This window comes from Gobius niger, assembly GCF_951799975.1.
Source record: "Gobius niger genome assembly, chromosome: 18".
Taxonomy (NCBI): domain Eukaryota; kingdom Metazoa; phylum Chordata; class Actinopteri; order Gobiiformes; family Gobiidae; genus Gobius; species Gobius niger.
This window is the reverse complement of record NC_136869.1, coordinates 1,238,191-1,257,913: the sequence shown is the minus strand read 5'-3', so window position 1 is coordinate 1,257,913 and position 19,723 is coordinate 1,238,191. Positions and strand designations below refer to the sequence as shown.

Below are 19,723 nucleotides of genomic sequence, written 5' to 3'. Positions count from 1 at the left end.
CGGCTTTGTGGTCAGTGGCCTCTATTCTGGAGTTTCTGCAGTCGCTCTTTGATGAGGGTCGCTCTCCTTCCACGCTTAAGGTCTATGTGGCAGCGATCTCTGCTAATCATGCTGAGTTTGATGGTTGTGCTGTGGGGAGCCATGATCTTGTGTCTCGTTTTCTGCGTGGGACTCGCAGGTTGCGCCCGCCATCGGTCCCGCGGTCGCCTGCCTGGGATCTGCCTGTGGTTCTCCAGGCGCTCTCCCGTCCTCCTTTTGAGCCTTTGGCGTAAGCGGAGCTCACGTGGCTGTCCTGTGAGACTGCTTTCTTGTTGGCTATTGTCTCTGCTGAAAGGGTTGGTGAGTTACATGCTCTGTCTGTTAGTCCCTCCTGTCTCCGGTGGAGTCCGGATGGCAGCGGTGTTTCCTTATGGCCGAACACTGCCTTTGTGCCTCAGGTGTTTTCCGGTTCTCATTGTAACCGACCATTGCAGTTGCCTCGGTTCCGGCCTCCTGGAGCGGCTGTGGAGGAGTCTGGCTGTTTGTGCCTGTGAGGGCACTGGAGGCAGACATTGCGGCGACTGCGAGTCTGAGACGCTCAGACCAACTGTTTGTGTGTGATGGAGGTCCTCAGTCGGGTCGCCCTCTGTCTAAACAACACCTCTCCCATTGGATAGTGGATGTTATCGGTCATTCCTACGAGGCGGAGGGTCACGCCTTGCCGATCGGGGTGAAGGCCCACTCGACTAGGAGTGTCTCCACTTCCTGGGCGGCTCTGCGGGCTGTTCCATGGAAGCGATTTGTGCTGCGGCGTCATGGGCTTCCCCGAGCACGTTCACCAGGTTCTACAACGTCAATGTGGCGGCGTCTCATCCTCTGGGCCGTGCTCTCCTCCAGGGCCTTCTGGATCCTCTGAGTGAGGCGGGTGCTCAGGATTCCTCGTGACGTAGCTGGTGCTCGTCATTCAGTGCTCACAGCAGCGCCTCTGGCGGTCAGGAGGGATTCATAGAACCACAGTTACAGACGTAACTTTCCATTCATCAGGTCAAAGGTTTTACTGTAAAACCATCAGATGACAGATCATGACTGAGACATTTAAAAGCGTTTTTCATTCATGGGTAAATTATGCCAAAGTTCAATGGGGTCAGAAACATTTCACTTTTATCCAAACAAAATGTTCTGCTTTTCCCACAGATCCAGCGACGCCTCTGAGGATCCACAGACACCTGGTGAGCAGGAATCCTCTTCAGTCACAATCAGAATCACAATCGTTTTATCGCCTTTGTTTGTAAACAGGTTCACAAACCAGGATTTTGTGAGATGTTCCATAAAAACATATAACACAGAGTTTAGATCCAAATATAAACTTGTCTTTCGGGGCATTCGTAGGAATATTCAAATCAATAAGAGGTAAATACGACACAACTGAACAACAGGACTGGATTCATGTGGCCTTAGGGCGCCTGTGCTGAGGAGGAGACTCTGGACTTTGGGACAGTTTTGTTTTGTGTGGAAAGATCCAAACATTAGTAAAACAAAGCCAGAGTCGTCTCTTCAGCTCAGATGAACCGTGGTCTCATGATTTCCTCAAAAGAAACATGAGCGTGATGTTGGTCAGAGTCAGAATCATGTGGAGGTTTGTGAATCCATCACTGAGTTGTTTTTGGCTCCAGGCCGTTTACAAAGTGCTGGTTTTGGAAACGTTCCTGTCCGTCCTCCTGAGATCTTACTCCTGTGTTACCTTCATTTCATTGTTTGGTGTTTTCATTCTACAGAAGATGCAGATCAAGCGGCTCAGGAGCCCCCAGATCCTCCAACGCTCCCCTCAGACCCAGGAGACGACGAGGGAGGAGACGAGGGAGGAGACGAGGGAGGAGACGAGGGAGGAGACGAGGGAGGAGACGAGGGAGGAGACGAGGGAGGAGACGAGGGAGGAGACGAGGGAGGAGACGAGAGAGGAGACGAGGGAGGAGACGAGGGAGGAGACGAGGGAGGAGACGAGGGAGGGTTGTGTGAAGGAGGAGCAGAAGGAGGAGCAGATGAGGCCCACGGTGCTGTTTCACTGGTCGAACCGTTGGACTGGGAGGTTTGTCTGTCTGTCTGTCTGTCTGTTTCCTTTATTGTCCCTGGGCTGTAAAAGTGGGCGGGGCTGAGTAAGGTCCTCATGCGTCTCTTCTCTTTAGGACTTTACACCTGAAGTGTCTCTCGAGTCCTGGAAAACCTCCTTCAGGTACGACGAGGCTCCGGTGGTCGTCGCTCGTTCTTTCCCCCAGTTTTTTCATGATTTTTGGGTTGAACTCCTGCAGGTTCAGATGCCCTTCCTCCGGAGCCTTCCGCTGCTCGTCCACTGGATTGGTGTTTGTGGTGTCTAAGGAGGCGGAGCTTCGGTACAGGACGGTCCAATGGGACGAGGCGCTGCTGCAGTCGTCGGGCAGAACTCCTGCAGGACCTCTGTACGACATCGAGTGTCCAGAGAGAGCCGTGTGTGAGCTGCACCTGCCGCACTGTGAACCCGAGACCGGTACGAGTCCTTCAGGAACATCTGCTCCTCACGAACATCTGCTCCTCCTCACTAACATCTGGTTCTTTCATGTCTCCATGGTTCCAGCTGACCTCTCCCACTGCGGTCTGGCTGTGGCCCACATCAGCGACAGTGGAGTGACGTTCCTGGAGCCGCTGAGGATCACACAGTCCCACGTGGTGGTCCGGGTCTCGGGTCTGTCCGTCTTTGGTCTGGTTTGGCAGATCCTGGACTGGATTTACCACAAGATCAAGTCCGTTTCGGGTCAAGTTCTGCTGTTCCTCGCCGCGAAGAACCCTTTGTCTCAGCTACGGAAACTCAACGTGCTGCTGCTGCCCTGGAACGTCTCCGTGGACGAGGTAAAAGACTCCGACCGGACTGAACCAGGACTGAGCTTCTCTGGTAGATACTGACCACTCGGGCTGGGCAACGAGTCATTCTCTTCTCAAGGGCCCGATTTGATTCACGATTCAGTTAAGGGTTTCACACGGCACCAGTTTTACTTGGATATTGGAGCTGACGGAACAAGTGAACGTCTCCATTGTGAGATCAACAAAGACTTGACCTCTTAACTCCCACCTGAACATGTTTTCTCCTGTTCTCCAAATCTAAAAGCTTCTTCAGACCAGCGACAACGAATGAGAAGAAAATGAGGATGTAAACGCAAGAAAACAACGCTAAAAAGTGACAAAAAAAGTGACAAAAATCCAGAAAAAAATGACAAAAATCCAGCAAAAAAAGACAAAAATCCAGCAAAAAAAAGACAAAAATCCAACAAAAAAATGATAAAAATCCAGCAAAAAAAAGACAAAAATCCAACAAAAAAGTGACAAAAATCCAGCAAAAAATGACAAAAATCCAGCAAAAAAATGACAAAAATCCAGCAAAAAAAGACAAAAATCCAACAAAAAAATGATAAAAATCCAGCAAAAAAAGACAAAAATCCAGGGAAAAAAAGATAAAAATCCAGCAAAAAAATGACAAAAATCCAGGAAAAAAAAGATAAAGATCCAGCAAAAAAATGACAAAAATCCAGGGAAAAAAAGATAAAAATCCAGCAAAAAAAGACAAAAATCCAGGAAAAAAAAGATAAAAATCCAGCAAAAAAAGACAAAAATCCAGGAAAAAAAAGATAAAAATCCAGCAAAAAAAGACAAAAATCCAGGAAAAAAAAGATAAAAATCCAGCAAAAAAAGACAAAAATCCAGGAAAAAAAAAGATAAAAATCCAGCAAAAAATGACAAAAATCCAACAAAAAAGTGACAAAAATCCAGCAAAAAATGACAAAAATCCAGCAAAAAAGTGACAAAAATCCAGCAAAAAAGTGACAAAAATCCAGGAAAAAAAAGATAAAAATCCAGCAAAAAAAGACAAAAATCCAGCAAAAAAATGGCAAAAATCCAACAAAAAAGTGACAAAAATCCAGCAAAAAAAAGACAAAAATCCAACAAAAAAATATTAAAAATCCAGCAAAAAAAGACAAAAAATCCAGCTAAAAAGTGACAAAAATCCAGGAAAAAAAAGATAAAAATCCAGCAAAAAAGTGACAAAAATCCAGGAAAAAAAAGATAAAAATCCAGCAAAAAAGTGACAAAAATCCAGCAAAAAAAGACAAAAATCCAGCAAAAAAAGACAAAAATCCAGCAAAAAAAGACAAAAAATGTCATTACATTAGAGTCTGCCTCATCAAGTCACTGCTGAAGCTCAAGGTGCTGAACGCTGGTGTGTGGGCTGAACCATTTGGCACATTTTTAAAGGGGTGTCAGGGCCTGAGATATTATCAGTCATTATTGTTTGGGCAAAATTCTGTGTAGAACCAATGTATTTCAGCCCTGTTGTTCAGTTCTTATAGCATCAATTATGAGGAAACTTAGAAAGTACAATACAGAACACTTTCTGCAGCATTTCTGTGGGCCCCGACCCTGCTCTGGGCCCTGGGTACTCAGCACCCTTTACCCCCCCCCCCCAGTGCAAAAAAATGACGAAAATGGGACAAAAAAGTTACAAAAATGAGTTGAACACCCAAAAAAAAAAAGACAAAAATGTGACAAAAAAATGACAAAAATGTGACAAAAAAATGACCAAAAATTGACCAAAAAAATGACAAAAAAATGACAAAAATGTGACAAAAAAATGACAAAAAAATGACAAAAATGTGACAAAAAAATGACAAAAAAATGACAAAAAATTTGACACAAATGATGAAAACATGATGGAAAGAAATCTGATGACATGAGGAAAAAGATCCTCTCGGTTCAGGCGGGAGTTAAGAGGTTAAACAACTCGGGACCCGTGAGACTCCCCCCCCCGGGCGGCCAGGGGGGGCCATTCCCCTGAAATCCGTTCCCGTGCAGATCTCTACTCGGGTTTCAGACTGTGTTCCACTGTCACTGAAGCTGTTTGTTTTTGTGAAGGTCCGTCCCAAACACCCAAACATGAGGAACGTCCAGGTGACGGCGTCGCACGACTTCACTGTGAACCAGCTCTACAGCGTGGACTGCACCAGAGCTCACCGCGTCCAGCCCAAGGTCCACACTCGTCACGCGCTCTGTCCAGCACTCACACTCGTCACACGCTCTGGCTTTGACTGGGGAGGGTCCAGCACTCACACTCGTCACACACTCTGGCTTTGACTGGGGAGGGTCCAGCACTCACACTCGTCACACGCTCTGGCTTTGACTGGGGAGGGTCCAGCACTCACACTAGTCACACGCTCTGGCTTTGACTGGGGAGGGTCCAGCACTCACACCTGCCCCCGCAGACACACTATGTTGTTTTTTTATCTGTTTCCACATGTCTGTCTTTTTGCAGAAAGCCAAGTTCATCCTGGACTACGGCCCCAACTACCACCCCACGTTCCAGATCCGTCTGACGGCAGAAGTGAAGCTCATACATGTCAGGATCTGTGGAGAGAACTGCTCCTCAGTGTGGGAGCATGAGGTGGATCTGACGGGTGAGCGGCTCATTCTGAACCGGGAGCTCACGGTCATGTCTTTCAACAGTGGATACATAGAAGAGTTAAAGTCAGTTTGATGTAAAGTGCCCGATGAAGAAATGCACAAAAAATGTGACAAAAACAAAAACAAAAAATTGACAAAAATGTGACAAAAAATGGACGAAAATTTGATAAAAAAACAAAAAAATGACAAAAAAAATGACAAAAATGTGACAAAAAATTACAAAAAATGGACCAAAAAAATGACAAAAAATTGACAAAAAAAAATATTAAAAATGAAGAAAAAATGACAAAAAATTGACTAAAAAAATATTAAAAAATGAAGAAAAAATGACAAAAATGTGACAAAAAATTGATAAAAAAAATAACAAAAAAATAACAAAAATGTGACAAAAAATTACAAAAAATGGACCAAAAAAATGACAAAAAATGTACAAAAAAAATATTTAAAAATGAAGAAAAAATGAAGAAAAAATGACAAAAAATTGACAAAAAAGTGACAAAAAATTGACAAAAAAAATATAAAAAAAGGAAGAAAAAATGACAAAAAAATTGACAAAAAATTGATCAAAAAATGACCAAAAAATTCTAAAAATGGACAAAAAATTGACAAAAAAGTTACAAAAATGAGTTGAATACCCAACAAAAAAATGATGTAAAAAGAATCTTCTGACGTGAGGAAAAAGCTCCTCTGGGTTCAGGCGGGAGTTCAGAGGTTAACATCAGTTTGTTTTCTTGAGTCCGTTTTAACACCTGCTTTAATTCTTCACCTCATACTCAGTTCTATTCTATCTTGTGCTGATGAACACAGAGCAGTCGTGTCTTTCTACAGTGGACACACAGAACAGTTAAAGTCAGTTTGATGTAAAGTGCCCGATAAAGAAATGCACAAAAAATGTGACAAAAAATGTGACAAAAAATAACAAAAATGTAACAAAAAATTGACAAAAAATGGACGAAAAAATAACAAAAAAATGACAAAAAATTGACAAAAATGTGATAAAAAATTGGCAAAAAAATAACAACAAAATAACAAAAATGTGACAAAAAATTCACAAAAAATTCACAAAAAAATGACAAAAAATTGACAATAAAAATATAAAAAAATGAAGAAAAAATACCCAAAAATGTGACAAAAATGTGACCAAAAAATGACAAAAATGGGACCAAAAAATGACAAAATATTGACAAAAAAGTGATGAAAAATTTATGAAAAAGTGGAAAAAATGTGACAAAAAAAAAGACAAAAATGTGACAAAAATGTGACAAAAATGTGACAAAAAATTTGCAAAAATGAGTTAAATGCCCAACAAAAAAATGATGTAAAAAGAATCTTCTGACGTGAGGAAAAAGCTCCTCTCGGTTCAGGCGGGAGTTCAGAGGTTAACATCAGTTTGTTTTCTTGAGTCTGTTTTAACACCTGCTTTAATTCTTCACCTCATACTCAGTTTTATTCTATCTTGTGCTGATGAACACAGAGCAGTCGTGTCTTTCTACAGTGGACACACAGAACAGTTAAAGTCAGTTTGATGTAAAGTGGCCTCTGTGCGCCTCAGATGTGATCATGGAGGAGCTGACCACGGCGGACGCTGTGGCCTCGGCCTCGGCCTCGTTCCGGGAGCTGCTCGTGGACTCGGACTCGTCGGTGGAGCGGCGCCTGCGTTCCATGCGGTTGGGCTTCGTGGAGCGAGTGACGGAGGTGGTGCTGGACCAGGTTCTGGACCGGCTCCTGCAGAGCGGCGTCCTGACCCCGGCAGAGAGAGAGAGCGCGGCGAGCGTCAGAGAGCGAAGGACTCGAGCCGCTCGGGTCATAGACTCTGTGATGAAGAAAGGATCCAAAGCCTCTCGTCTCTTTATCCAGGACCTGCACGACCTGGACCTTCTGCTGTTTGGCGAGCTGCTGAGGAGCTCTGAGTGCTGAGCTCCAGAGACTGTCAGAGCTGCACCAGACTCGTCATGGGAGCGGAAACATCTGGTTTCTCTGCTGTTCTTCTAAAGCCACTGTGGAAGTGCCCGACAGGAGCAGAAGTCCTGCCCGGGCGCAGGAACCAGCAGCAGCTCAAGTCAATGCATCATGTAGAACAGTTTAGTGACCACCCTCTAGTGGCCCCTAAAGAGCGCCTCTCCATCCCCCCCGTCCGCCCCGTTTCGGGCGTCTCGCCCCCGTGGCGTCGTAGACTCTCTTCCTGTTTGTGTGTGACCAGTGGGGGAAGCAGGAGCCGCCGCCGTCAGTCCTTCAGCTTCAGGCAGTGCGTTGCTGCGATGTGACACATGTGTCTCTGCTTTAGACGCTTCCATTATTGAGAAAAAGTCAAATTATAAATGTCTCGGCATCTGGATCGACGAGAGGCTCATTTATAAACATGTCCAGGAGCCACAAACAAACTTAAGACGAGACACTGCAGGTGAACAGGGAAAAAAATAAATGTAGAGACGTCAATTTGAAGCTTTATAAATATATATATTTAATTTTTATAAATATGAGAAAAAAATGTATTGCATTTTTTCTGTCATTTTATGTTTTCACATAAAAATAAGGCGTTTTGAGCATTAAAATGTCCAATGCCTATATTTTGGGAAATCAAGATAATGAATTGATCCAGATTAAATGTTATGGTTTTATTTTATTGACATATTAGTGACTAAGATTTTTTCTGAGGGGATTTTGGATATTTTGTTTAGTTTTTCAATAAACTAATCATCAGTGAAAAAATCTGTAAAAACTCAAATTCGGCCTGTTTTTTTGGTTTCAAAGCTGAATAAATCAGGTTTGGAATTAGATATTAAAAAATCCCTCTGAAAAAACCTTCTAAACCTTGTTGTGTCTCAGCCTGTAAAGTGTGGAGTCTGTGGGAGCTTCTATAAGGGCTCAGGCTCTGCCCGAGTGCGGCTTCTCTCATTCAGAGAAAACCAGCCCTGAAGTTTTGTAGCGAGTGCGCATGCTCGGCCCGTTCTTCCACTTTTCCGCTCCAGCGTCTCGTAGGAGGAAAAACACCATATTTGGGTGAAAGCGTCATCACGGGGCCCCTTAGCAGGACACGTGGATGTCAAATCTGTCAATATTTATGAATGAAAACCCGCGGGAAAGACGGCCTTTCTACTTCCTGGTTACCTCCGCCTCGCAGACAAAACATCATAAAATAAACATCATCATTTTTATATCTGACATGAAAACTAAGATGTAAAGGGAGGAAAACAGATACAAATCTCCACTTCCACCACTGCCTGAAAAATCAATACTTTCTTAAAGCAAAGCTGCCTTTTTTCTACAGAAACAAAAACTGTTTCCCTCCTAACAAGAGACAACTGTTGATCCAGGCGACGTTACTTCCTGTTTTGGATTACGGTGATGTCATATATATCATTCCACTGCATGTGTTGAAGCCTCTGATGCAGTTTTCCATCCAGCCGTTAGATTCACCACTGGAGACGGTTATAGGACCCACCTCTGTGATCTTTGTGCTGAAGTGGGACGGCATCACTGTTCTGCTGTTTATTTACAAAGCTCTTCTTGGTTCCTTCCTGATTATTTGTCTAATCTTCTAAATGTCAGGTCAGACGCTGACCCGCTGAAGTCTCAGGACACTCTCGAGTCTCACCGTGTGAAGACAGAATGGGGGAAGAAGGACTTTTGCTACTTCCTCCCCTGTAGTTCAGAGACCCTGAAAACCGTCACAACATGTTTGTAGAAAAAGGTGCTTTACTTTGGGCGACATTGTGAGTTTGGGCCCTGGGTGTTTTGGTAATGAAGAACATGGACCCTCCATGACACAAACCTGCCTCCCCCTCACGTAAAACATCTTTGATTATCTGTTATTATTATGACTTTATTATGAACGTATCACGTACTTACTGCAGATTATGAATAATAATGGTTGATCTGATCATTATAACTCATTACAAACATGGTCAGTGATTCATAAACACTTCCACTCCAGCACAGGTTGTTTTGTTTTATTTGGACACTTAAAGCTCCAGCTCGTTTCCATGGAGATGTGACTAAAGTCGAGATCCTTCCTTTAATAAAAACACCGTTTTCTGTGTCGAGCTGGTCATTGGTCCGTGTTTTGTGCTGATGGGAACAGGACAGTCCAAAATGTTACGCAGTGTGCCTTTAACCTCTCACCACCCGCCTGAACCAAATGCATTCTGTCCTCTTTGGCTGTTATATAGGCCTGTGGAACTCCTCATTTGAAAGCTAAGACCCACAAAACTGATCCTTTTCCTCGCATTGTGGCTGTGTTGTGTCACCTTTTGTATGTTTTTATTTTCTTTCTTTTTTTTCCATTTTTGTAAAATTTTTGTAAAAATTTTGTTGAATTTTTGTTGAATTTTTGTTGAATTTTTGTCACTTTTTTGTTAAATTTTTGTCACTTTTTGTTGAATTTTTGTCACTTTTTGTTGAATTTTTGTCACATTGTTGTTGCGTTTACATCCTTGTTTTCTTCTCATTTTTTGTGGCTGTTTTGGTGCTTTTTTCCCCAAGAATCTTTTTAATTAGGGTAAAGCCAAACTGGAGAAAGTTTTTCGGCCATTTTTTATCACATTTTGGTCACATTTTTTCGTCACTTTTTGTCAAATTTGTGTAATTTTTTTGTTGCATTTTGGTCATTTTTTTGTCCAATTTTTATCACATTTTTGTCCATTTTTTGTCAAATTTTAGTAATTTTTTTGTCACATTTTTATCTCATTTTTGTAATTTTTTTTAATCAATGTTTTCTCACTTTTTTGTCACATTTCCATCATTGTTTTCGTTTCAGCTTTGTTGCTATTTCCACACCTTTTTTCCTGAAGTTTTTGGATTGGGGTAAAGCCAAACTGGAGAAAATGCACTCGGTCCAGAGTCCAGGGCCGTTTTTCAGTCCCAGTCCGCCCCTGTTGCAACCTCATTTTGAAATGTTTAGCCTCCGCTTTAGCCTCCGCCGCTTTAGCCGCCGCCGCTTTAGCCTCCGCCGCTTTAGCCTCCGTCGCTTTAGCCTCCGTCGCTTTAGCCTCCGCCGCTTTAGCCTCCGCCGCTTTAGCCTCCGCCGCTTTAGCTTCCGCCGCTTTAGCCTCCGCCGCTTTAGCCTCCGCCGCTTTAGCCTCCGCCGCTTTAGCTTCCGCCGCTTTAGCCTCCGCCGCTTTAGCCTCCGCCGCTTTAGCCTCCGCCGCTTTAGCTTCCGCCGCTTTAGCCTCCGCCGCTTTAGCCTCCGCCGCTTTAGCTTCCGCCGCTTTAGCCTCCGCCGCTTTAGCTTCCGCCGCTTTAGCCTCCGCCGCTTTAGCCTCCGCCGCTTTAGCCTCCGCCGCTTTAGCCGCCGCCGCTTTAGCCTCCGCCGCTTTAGCCTCCGCCGCTTTAGCCGTTAGTTCATAGCAAGTTAAACCTCTTCATCCCCACCTGAACCAAGCCCATTTTCTCATTTTACCCAAATCAAAAAACCTGAAAAAAGTGTCAAAATAGAGAGAAAAGAAAGCATGATGATAAAAAAGTGACCCACAATAATTGAACACAATAGCCAAAAAGAGAGACACAAAAAAGTGACCAAAAACCCACAAAAGAGCAACAAAAAAGTGATGAAAACACAAAAAAATCTATCTTCCTTTTCCCATTTGTTCCACGTTTTCCCCCTCAAATGTTTCCACTTTTCCCCCAATTTTTCACGTTTTTCCCTTTTCTTTTCTTTTATTCTTTTTCTTTTTTTCTTTTTTAATTTTTCTATTTTTTTTTTCTTTTTTTTCTTGTTTTATTTTATTTTATTTTTTTATTTATTTTTATTATTATTATTTTTATTTATTTTATTATTATTTTTTTTATTTTTTTTATTGAACAGTTATTTTAATGTTATACACATTTATGCCCGGGGTTAAACAAAAAAAAATAACATAAGAAAGAAATAATAATAATAAAAAATAAATAAATAAAAAATAAAAAACACACCTTTTCTTACGTCGGCGTAGTGAGCAAAACGTGACCAAAAAGTTGTCAGCGTGTCAAACACCAATCACAGCACAGGACCCCGTCACGTGGTCAGAGCGAAGCGTCAACACGGAAGTGCTGGTTTTCCGCTGGAGCAGCCGAAGCTTCAGCTGCTCGTCTCCCGCTGTGAGAGCTCCAGTCCTCCGCCCTCCGTCTCCAGCTCTGCCCGCCGCCCCCGCCACGATGTTCCCCCCCAGGTCAGTGCACCCCAGGCCGGGTATCACCTTTGGAAAGCCTCGGTTCAGGACGCGCTGTCTGTCGGGGCTAACTCCACTAGCTTAGCGTATCCGAGCACAGTTATTCATGTTTACCAGACTTTCTCTCATGTTTAAGTTTCAGCTTTAAGAACTTTGCTGGTTTTGTGTTTCTCTGAGTCTGAAGCGTCGGATTCTCTCTGAAAATCTGCACACTTGTCCAGCCACGCGGACTTGTGAAGGGTTTCCTCTTAGTTTTGGGCGTGGGCACTTTGTGTAAATAAAGGAGTGTCGGATTATTGTTGAAACGGAAAAAATGTGAGATCGTGAGATTGTAGATCGTTTCTGCGGGTTTAACCTCTTAACCCCCACCTGCACCGAGCACATGTTCTACAGTTTGCTATAGGGCTGTGCAATTAATCGAAATTCGATTACGATTTCGATTACAACAGTAAACGATTACAAAATTAGCACAATCGAAAAAAATCGAAGAAAAATAAAAAATCAAAAAATCAACAAAAAAATTCCAATTTTTTTTTCTTTTTTTTTCAATGTTTTTAATTTTTGTCACTTTTTTGCTGGATTTTAGTAATTTTTATGATGGATTTTTGTCACTTTTTTACTGGATTTTTGCTGGATTTTTGTCACTTTTTTTACTGGATTTTTGTCTTTTTTTGCTGGATTTTTGTCATTTTTTTTACTGGATTTTTGTCATTTTTTTTGCTGGATTTTTGTCTTTTTTTGCTGGATTTTTGTCTTTTTTTTAACTGGATTTTTGTCTTTTTTTTACTGGATTTTTGTCTTTTTTTGCTGGATTTTTGTCTTTTTTTACTGGATTTTTGTCTTTTTTTTACTGGATTTTTGTCTTTTTTTGATGGATTTTTGTCTTTTTTTGATGGATTTTTGTCTTTTTTTTTTATGGATTTTTGTCATTTTTTTTGATGGATTGTTGTCACTTTTTTGATGGATTTTTGTCTTTTTTTTGATGGATTTTTGTCACTTTTTGGCTGGATTTTTTTAAAAGCAACAAATAATCATTTGAATAATCGTGATTTCAATTATGACAAAAATAATCGTGATTATTATTTTTTCAATAATCGAGCAGCCCTAGTTTGCTATTGTTTTCACTGGGTCAGATTTGACCAAACAATAGTTGTCTTATACTGAAGCATTTTAAGGCTTTATAGGCGGTTCATACGGAGATATGTTCTTACCTGAGTTTAGACGAGTTGATCCGTACCTGTCTGGTGTCCGTGGAAGAGCTCGGTCGCTTCCAACTTCACCCCCGTTTGGAGCCATAGGAACACACTGGGAGTGGCCAAACGTTAGCAACATCTTTGGTCGTTTTGCGTGACTGGGGGCACACGCAAAGACCAGACAGGTACACATCAACTCGTCTAAACGGTGGCCTGTTCCTTTTGATAGAACAAATGATTTAAAGTTTGCCTCAATTAAGGAGAGGTCTCTGTTTCACACCTGCCCCCTGCTTAGTGTAATAATCAAAAGCGAGTTTTGAGTGATTGCACAGCCCTACATTGTCTCACTTTTTGTCTTCGCTTTTTTTTGGTGCGTTTTCATAACTTTTCTGTTGTTCTTTCGTGGCGTTTTGTCATATTTTTGTCACTATTTTGTTTCTATTTTGACACTTTGTTCAAGTAGCTTTTAGATTTGGGTGAAACCAAACTGGAGAACGTGCTTGGTTCAAAACTATCTATAATCCAATCCAACTTTATTAAGAGTTAATGGTGATTGTAAAAAGTCTAAAGTTTATATAGTCTTATTACCCAAAGTGCTTTACATCAAGGAACAATGGATTCACGTAGCTTTTTCTCGCTTAATCCGGTCGTGTGATTGTATTTTGTGATTAAAAACTCACCTCTGTTATTATTATTTACTTTATTATTTTTTTAAAAATCGTTCGAAAGAGCCAGTCTTTTGAACGGCTCTTTAAAGTGAACGGCTCTCGAATGAACGGCTCCCTTCAAAGAGCCATAAATGCCATCACTGCTTTAACCCCTTAACGCCAATTGGTACATTTTGACGACATTCCTGTTCTTGCCAGACTGTGGCTAAAATAAGGCCTGTTTTCCCTTGATACCTGTTTGCACATCCAGGCCGTACCGAGGAACCTTTTCCAAGCACTCGTTTCTCGTAGGACCGGTCAGAGAAGGAACCACAAGCGGGTCATGGCAGCTATTTAGCGGAAATAGCATTTCTGCAAATCGAGGCAGCAACTTTGATGAAATCTTCAAATGTAAATTGTGGTAAAATAAAATGATGTAGCAGCTCCTCGTTTCCATCTGTAGATTATTGATTGGAATGAACTTCGTGTGATGGATTTTTTTTTTTGTTATTTGAAGATTTCAGTACGTTGTAAATCGGCAACATCAGGCCATAAAGGAAAACTGCAGTAGCTCCATCTGGTGGCCACAGTGACCGCATTTTAGTAGTTTTTAGATTTATTACAGTGCTAAACGTTTTTTAGAACATGCCATTTTAGTGAAATTCTATAATCATTGTAACAATAACATACAAGGATATAAATAAAAAAGTTATCCCTCTTTTTACACAGAACAAAATGAAACCGTTGGTGTTGTTTGCAAAGCGACCACAAGGTGGACCTACTGGACCACAAACAAGAATTCCACGTCCGAAAATAATGTGCAATTCTAATATAATTTGCAAATAAGTAATGGTAAATAGAGGTATCTGATGTACAATGTATTATGAAACCTCAGGAAAGGGAGCAAAATCTAATAATTAGTCATAAAAACTGTAGATATTTTGTAGATAAATTGTCTGCACCTTTTATAAAGTGCTTTTTTTTCTCCTCCCTACATCAGGTGATGAAGCAGCAGCAGCAGCAGGGAAGGCACTGATGACAGGAACAGCAGTGATGAAGATGTTACTGAACATCCTGATGCCCTTCCTGTTACCAGTGCTGCTGCTGCTGCAGGACGACATCAGCTGCTCAAAATCAACACTTTACAAGCATTTAGTGAAAAGCGTTAGCTCTGTTTACTGTTCTAATATCCTAACCTGATACACAAGTGCTCAGTGTATCTTACAGTGCATTTACATCTGAAATCATTCAGAACAAACAAATTTTGTCACTTTAATACATTTACAACTTTTGCCTGTTGTTGTCAATTTACAACATACCAAAAATGACATTCATGCCTGTTGTTGCCGATTTGCAACATACCTAAAACTATATCTGTACTATGTGCGACATAAAAATTAGCAAACTCCACTTAATTTAGCATCAGCTTAAAAGCAAAAACATAATAATAATATTCTTTTTTTATATAATTGGATATACATTCAGGTGTTAAGGGGTTAAGGGCGGGTTTGAATTAGCGTCGGGGCCAAACGGATGCTGAGGGGCGACCGTCGTGGACCTTCCATTAGCCCAGGATGACGAGCCGTGACCCAAATAAAACTGTACTTCCTCATATATTCTATCACATGTGTTTTTGAGCCACAGATTTCAGACTGAACACGGATTCGAACAGACCCACTGAAAATAGTTCTGTGACCCACGTTTGTGTCTCGACCCACCAGTCTAGAACCACTGCTTTAGGAGATTCTGCCAAAGGAAACAAACTGTTGCCGTGTTCCAGGTGGAGACGAAGCAGCGAAGCACCACCGAGTTCATCGACGCCCCGTCCCGGTGTCAGCTGGTCGTGGACCAACACTACAGTGTGACCTGCCCCAGCGCCGAGATCGTCCAGCCTGAGGTCCGATCACACTCATTCAGGAGTTCATTCTGTTCGTCCTGATGCTGATGTGTCTGCTGCTGTCCTCCAGAGGGCGCTGTTCGACATGGATAATGAGCCCAACTATCCCCCGCTGTTCCAGCTGCGCCTGCCCCCAGAGAGCAGCCGAGTGTCCATCAGGGTGAGGGAGGAGGGCAGGTCTGAGGAGGTGTGGAGCCACGAGCTGGATCTGCCCGGTCAGTCCACTTCATTATCACCCACAGGCCGTCAGGATTAGGGCCGGGCACCGTTTAACGATTCCAGCTCAGCATCAGGACAAAGGTTAAGGTTCTACCAGTATCGGAAACATGAAACAAATAATCTCATGTGTTTAGATTCAACTTTTGATGCTGTCGGTCCAGGATTAAAGGAAGTGAATTGGTGGTTTCAGCTTTTTTTTGCCCCAATTTTTCCTCATTCTCCAGTTATTCCCCCTCATTCGGTTCATTTTTACAACAAATATTTCCTCTATTTCCGCCATTTTTTTTCTTACATAGTTAATCTTTCATTTTGCCAAAGAATTCTCCCAAGTTTTTCTCAAAAATATCCCCCATTTTCCCCCCATTTCCTGACATTTGGAGATGAACCCGATGTTGTGAAGGTGCAGCTCTTCCACACATTATCGTTTTCTGGGTCTGGATCGTTCAAGTATCGGCATCGAAAACCAAGTATCGTTAAAGAACTGAAAGAAATGTAACGCACGGGAGGAACATGTGCAGAAACCCCCCCGAGCCGCCGCTGCTGGAAGAAGCTTTAGCCAAACGTGTGGTGGGATTAGACACGTTTCTTCTTCCCGCTCCCGTTTAGGCAGAATTGATCTTCATATCTACATGTTCTATATAGTCCTTTGTACTACATGACATAACTATGTGGATTATTGTCTGTAGGGATGCACCGATACCAGTATCGGGTATCGGGCCGATACCACAGGCTTGTACTCATACTCGTACTCATTCATGAGGTCCCGATACCAGAAACCGATACCATCAGCTCTCAGCTGAGGAGAGAAGAAGCAACAAACTGTAGAATAGTTTAGTGTAAACACAATAATCCACATAGAGCTGACTTTATTACAGACTGCGCTCTCTAAACCAGAGTCTGAGCTGGATTTAACCAGAGCTTAATGTTGTTAGAGCTGCAGCGTCTGCAGTGTTTACAACATACAGGCTAACGATGCTAACTCGCTGCAGCGTCTGCAGTGTTTACAACATACAGGCTAACGATGCTAACTCGCGGCTAACAGTTTTGTCCATTCTGACGCCGTTTTAAGCCCAGGGGTTTATTCATCTGAAAAACTAACCCAGCGACTAAAAAGTCCTCTGTAGCTTCTCGCTAAGTTACTACAAACACACGAGAAAATCTACAGGAGCTGAAGTAAAGACGAAAAGAGACCATTTAAGAAACATCTCAATACTATTGTTAAATAAAAACACATAAATGAATAAAGCTCAGGCATTGGGAGCTTTAGGACATGGACTTTTCTGTCTATGATGGACAGAGACATAAAAATAAAAAATTTTACTGAATGAAAATAAATAATAAATGTCATCAGCACAATTCTAATATAACTGCTCTTAAATGTGTCGCCGACTTTACTTAAGGAAATGTACATGAGTAAATTAACTAATACAAACCAATCTGCTGTGAAAAAAGTAAGAATGTTGAAGAAAATGCCTTGTACTCGTATCAGTATTCGGTATCGGCAAGTACTTAAATCCAAGTACTCGTATCGGTTTTAGAAAAAGTGGTATCGGTGCCTCCCTAATTGTCTGCCTTGTATTCCTCTGCCACTGCCTGAAAGAAAGGAATAACTGAAAGACAAAAAGAAGACAATATGGAGAAAACAGACTGTGGCTCTATTTACAGCGGGAGGAAAAAGGGAGTTAAACGTTTCTCACATTTCTGCCTAAATTAGTCACTAAATGTGGTCTGATCTTAATCAAAATCTTAAGAATGAATAAACCGTGTCTGCTTGAACTAATGCCACCCAATTTTTTATATTTGATCATATTTTTGTTGGCCGTAACATGTAAACATTCACAGGACAGGGAGGAACAAGTAAGTACACCCCCTGTAAAAGAGGACAGCACCGACATCTAAACCCTCTCCTCGCTGTGGAGTCTGGAGCAGGAGCATCAGGGTTTGGGGCTGTTTGGTTTCCTCAGGGCCAGGACAACGTGACATAAGGAGGACTCAGGCAAACCTATCCCTAAAATGGCCGCCATCAGAGTTTTTACAGATTACTCAGAAATACGTGAATGTGCCAAGGCAACACTTCGGCCATGTTTTTAATGAAGGAGTGACAGAATAACATGATGGAAAGCTTGAAAAAGTCCATTTTGCATAACACCCCCCCCTTTAAGGTTCTAATAAAGATCAGATCACATTCAGGCAGAAACGGTGAACTCACTTTTTCCTCCCAGTAGTTCATTATTTTAAAGCACCACAGTTAACATTGCTCTATTAAGTCTATTTAACACTGCATGATGTGGAGCACGGGGTCTCCTCCTGTGCTCTATTGTACATGTTTTCTTCTTTCTGTTGACATGAATGCCGCTTGTTTGTGCTTGGTCTCCCAGAGCCGTCGCTGAGCAGAGGCGACTCCCCCCCCCCTCCTCACGCTGACCCCCGGTCGCTGCTGCGCTCCGTCCGCATCGACTTCATCGAAAAGGTGTCGGAGCCGGTCCTGCACCAGCTGCTGGACCTCCTGCAGCAGGAGGAGGTGCTGAACCCGGGGGAGGCGGAGTCTGCCAGGGAGAAACCTCGAGCAGAAAAGGCCCGGTTTGTGCTGGACACGGCCGTGAAGAAAGGCCAAAGAGCCGCTTCAGTCCTGATACGAGGATTCTGTCGCCTCGATCCGTCTTCAGAGCTGCGAGGCCGACTCAGGACCAAAGTTTAACTGAAGCTCGGGATCCAGACACAGGTCACGTCCCGGGCATTAACGTATGAGCTGTTCCAGTCACAGGATCAGGAGCAGCTTTAGGAACGGCACCACCTTTTCACTCAGGGAAGATCTCAGGTCGTGCAGTGAGACGAGAGAACCTTGGAACGACCCCAAAGGAAACGCACTCAAGTAACCAGTTCATTCATAAAATACTTTTGAATTGTGTTACTTCAGGTCCTCAGTGTTGGAACAGCAGAGCCATCATGTACTTTACTCACATCCTGAAAGACCAGGCGGGGCTTTATCTGCTAAACTCCAATAACATTACTGTGATCTGTGAATGAAATACATTTTTTTTTATTTGAATGTTTCTTGTACTTGTTGCTGTATTGTAAGTGAGTAAGTAATCTGTATTTATATAGCGCTTTTCACAGACAGAGGTCACAAAGTGCTTTACAGTGACAGCAACTAAAACAAACAGTAAAAGACAGTAAAAAATATGTGTTCAAAGAAGCAGCTCGAAAGCCTTTATAAACAGATGAGTCTTCAGTTGCTTTATAAAAGTCTCCACAGAATCGAGGGAACGCAGTGACAGAGGAAGTTCATTCCAGAGACGGGGCGGCTTTGAAGGACCCGCCTCCTCGGGTTTTGTAAAGGGTCCGAGGAACCATGAGCAGGTTTTGAGCTGAAGTAAGCGCTGGATCTGGTCAGTGATGTAAACTGGAGCCTGTCCGTGAAGCCTGAAAGTCAGAACCAGAATTTTAAAGTTAACTGTGGAGGCACCTGGAAGACTTCAGCACAGGAGCAATGTGGGCTCTCCTGTAGGTGCGGGTCAGGAGCCTCTGCAGAGTTTGGAACATACTGTAGGCGGGTCAGCTCCTGTTTATTTAGGCAGGTGAACAGGCTGTTGTAATAGTTCAACCACGACGACACAAAAGCATGAATAATCGTCTCCAGCTCTTTTTGTGAGACCAACTGTCCCAGCTTGGCGATATTGCGCCAATGAAAGAAACAGTTCTTTAATAATTTTCCCGAATGCTGCTCTAGAGACATGTCTTCATCAAACGTAACTCCAAGGTGTCGTGAACAAGACCCAAAATGCAGAAGTGAAAGGATCTTTTATTTGTGGGACGGCAAGGCAGGTAAGTGGAAGGGGGGATCCTGGGCGGCAGCGGAGGGGAAGCAGGTGGTTGGTGAGGAATCCAGACAGATGCAAAGGCAGAGGACGGATGGCGATGGTGATGATACAGGACCGGCTCCAAAAACTAAACAGGACACGGAAAAAGGGCAGGTTAGTCTCAAAAATCCCAAAAAAGGTACGACAACAGTAAGAAACAGCCTGAGAGGGGATCGCCGCGTGAGTGACGGAACAATCTGGCAATGGAGTGGAGGTCTTTGATTGCATGATGAGACACAGGTGGGAAGCACAGCAGGTAACTGAGGAAGGAACCGCCCAGGAACTGACAAACAAGGGAAAC

The 19,723-nt window shown here is 42.7% G+C and overlaps 1 protein-coding gene across 1 annotated transcript; it reads left to right on the top strand.

Annotated features, from left to right (window-relative positions):
• Positions 1-768: 768 nt before the first annotated feature.
• On the top strand, positions 769-18,279 carry LOC306977853 (caspase recruitment domain-containing protein 8-like; the record flags this gene model as incomplete). Its single annotated transcript, XM_079576292.1, has 8 exons — positions 769-895; positions 1,755-2,065; positions 2,163-2,209; positions 2,286-2,500; positions 2,588-2,859; positions 15,227-15,343; positions 15,414-15,558; positions 17,941-18,279. 8 exons carry the CDS (start codon positions 769-771, stop codon positions 18,258-18,260), a joined length of 1,554 nt encoding a protein of 517 aa, XP_079432418.1. The 3' UTR covers positions 18,261-18,279.
• Positions 18,280-19,723: the final 1,444 nt, after the last annotated feature.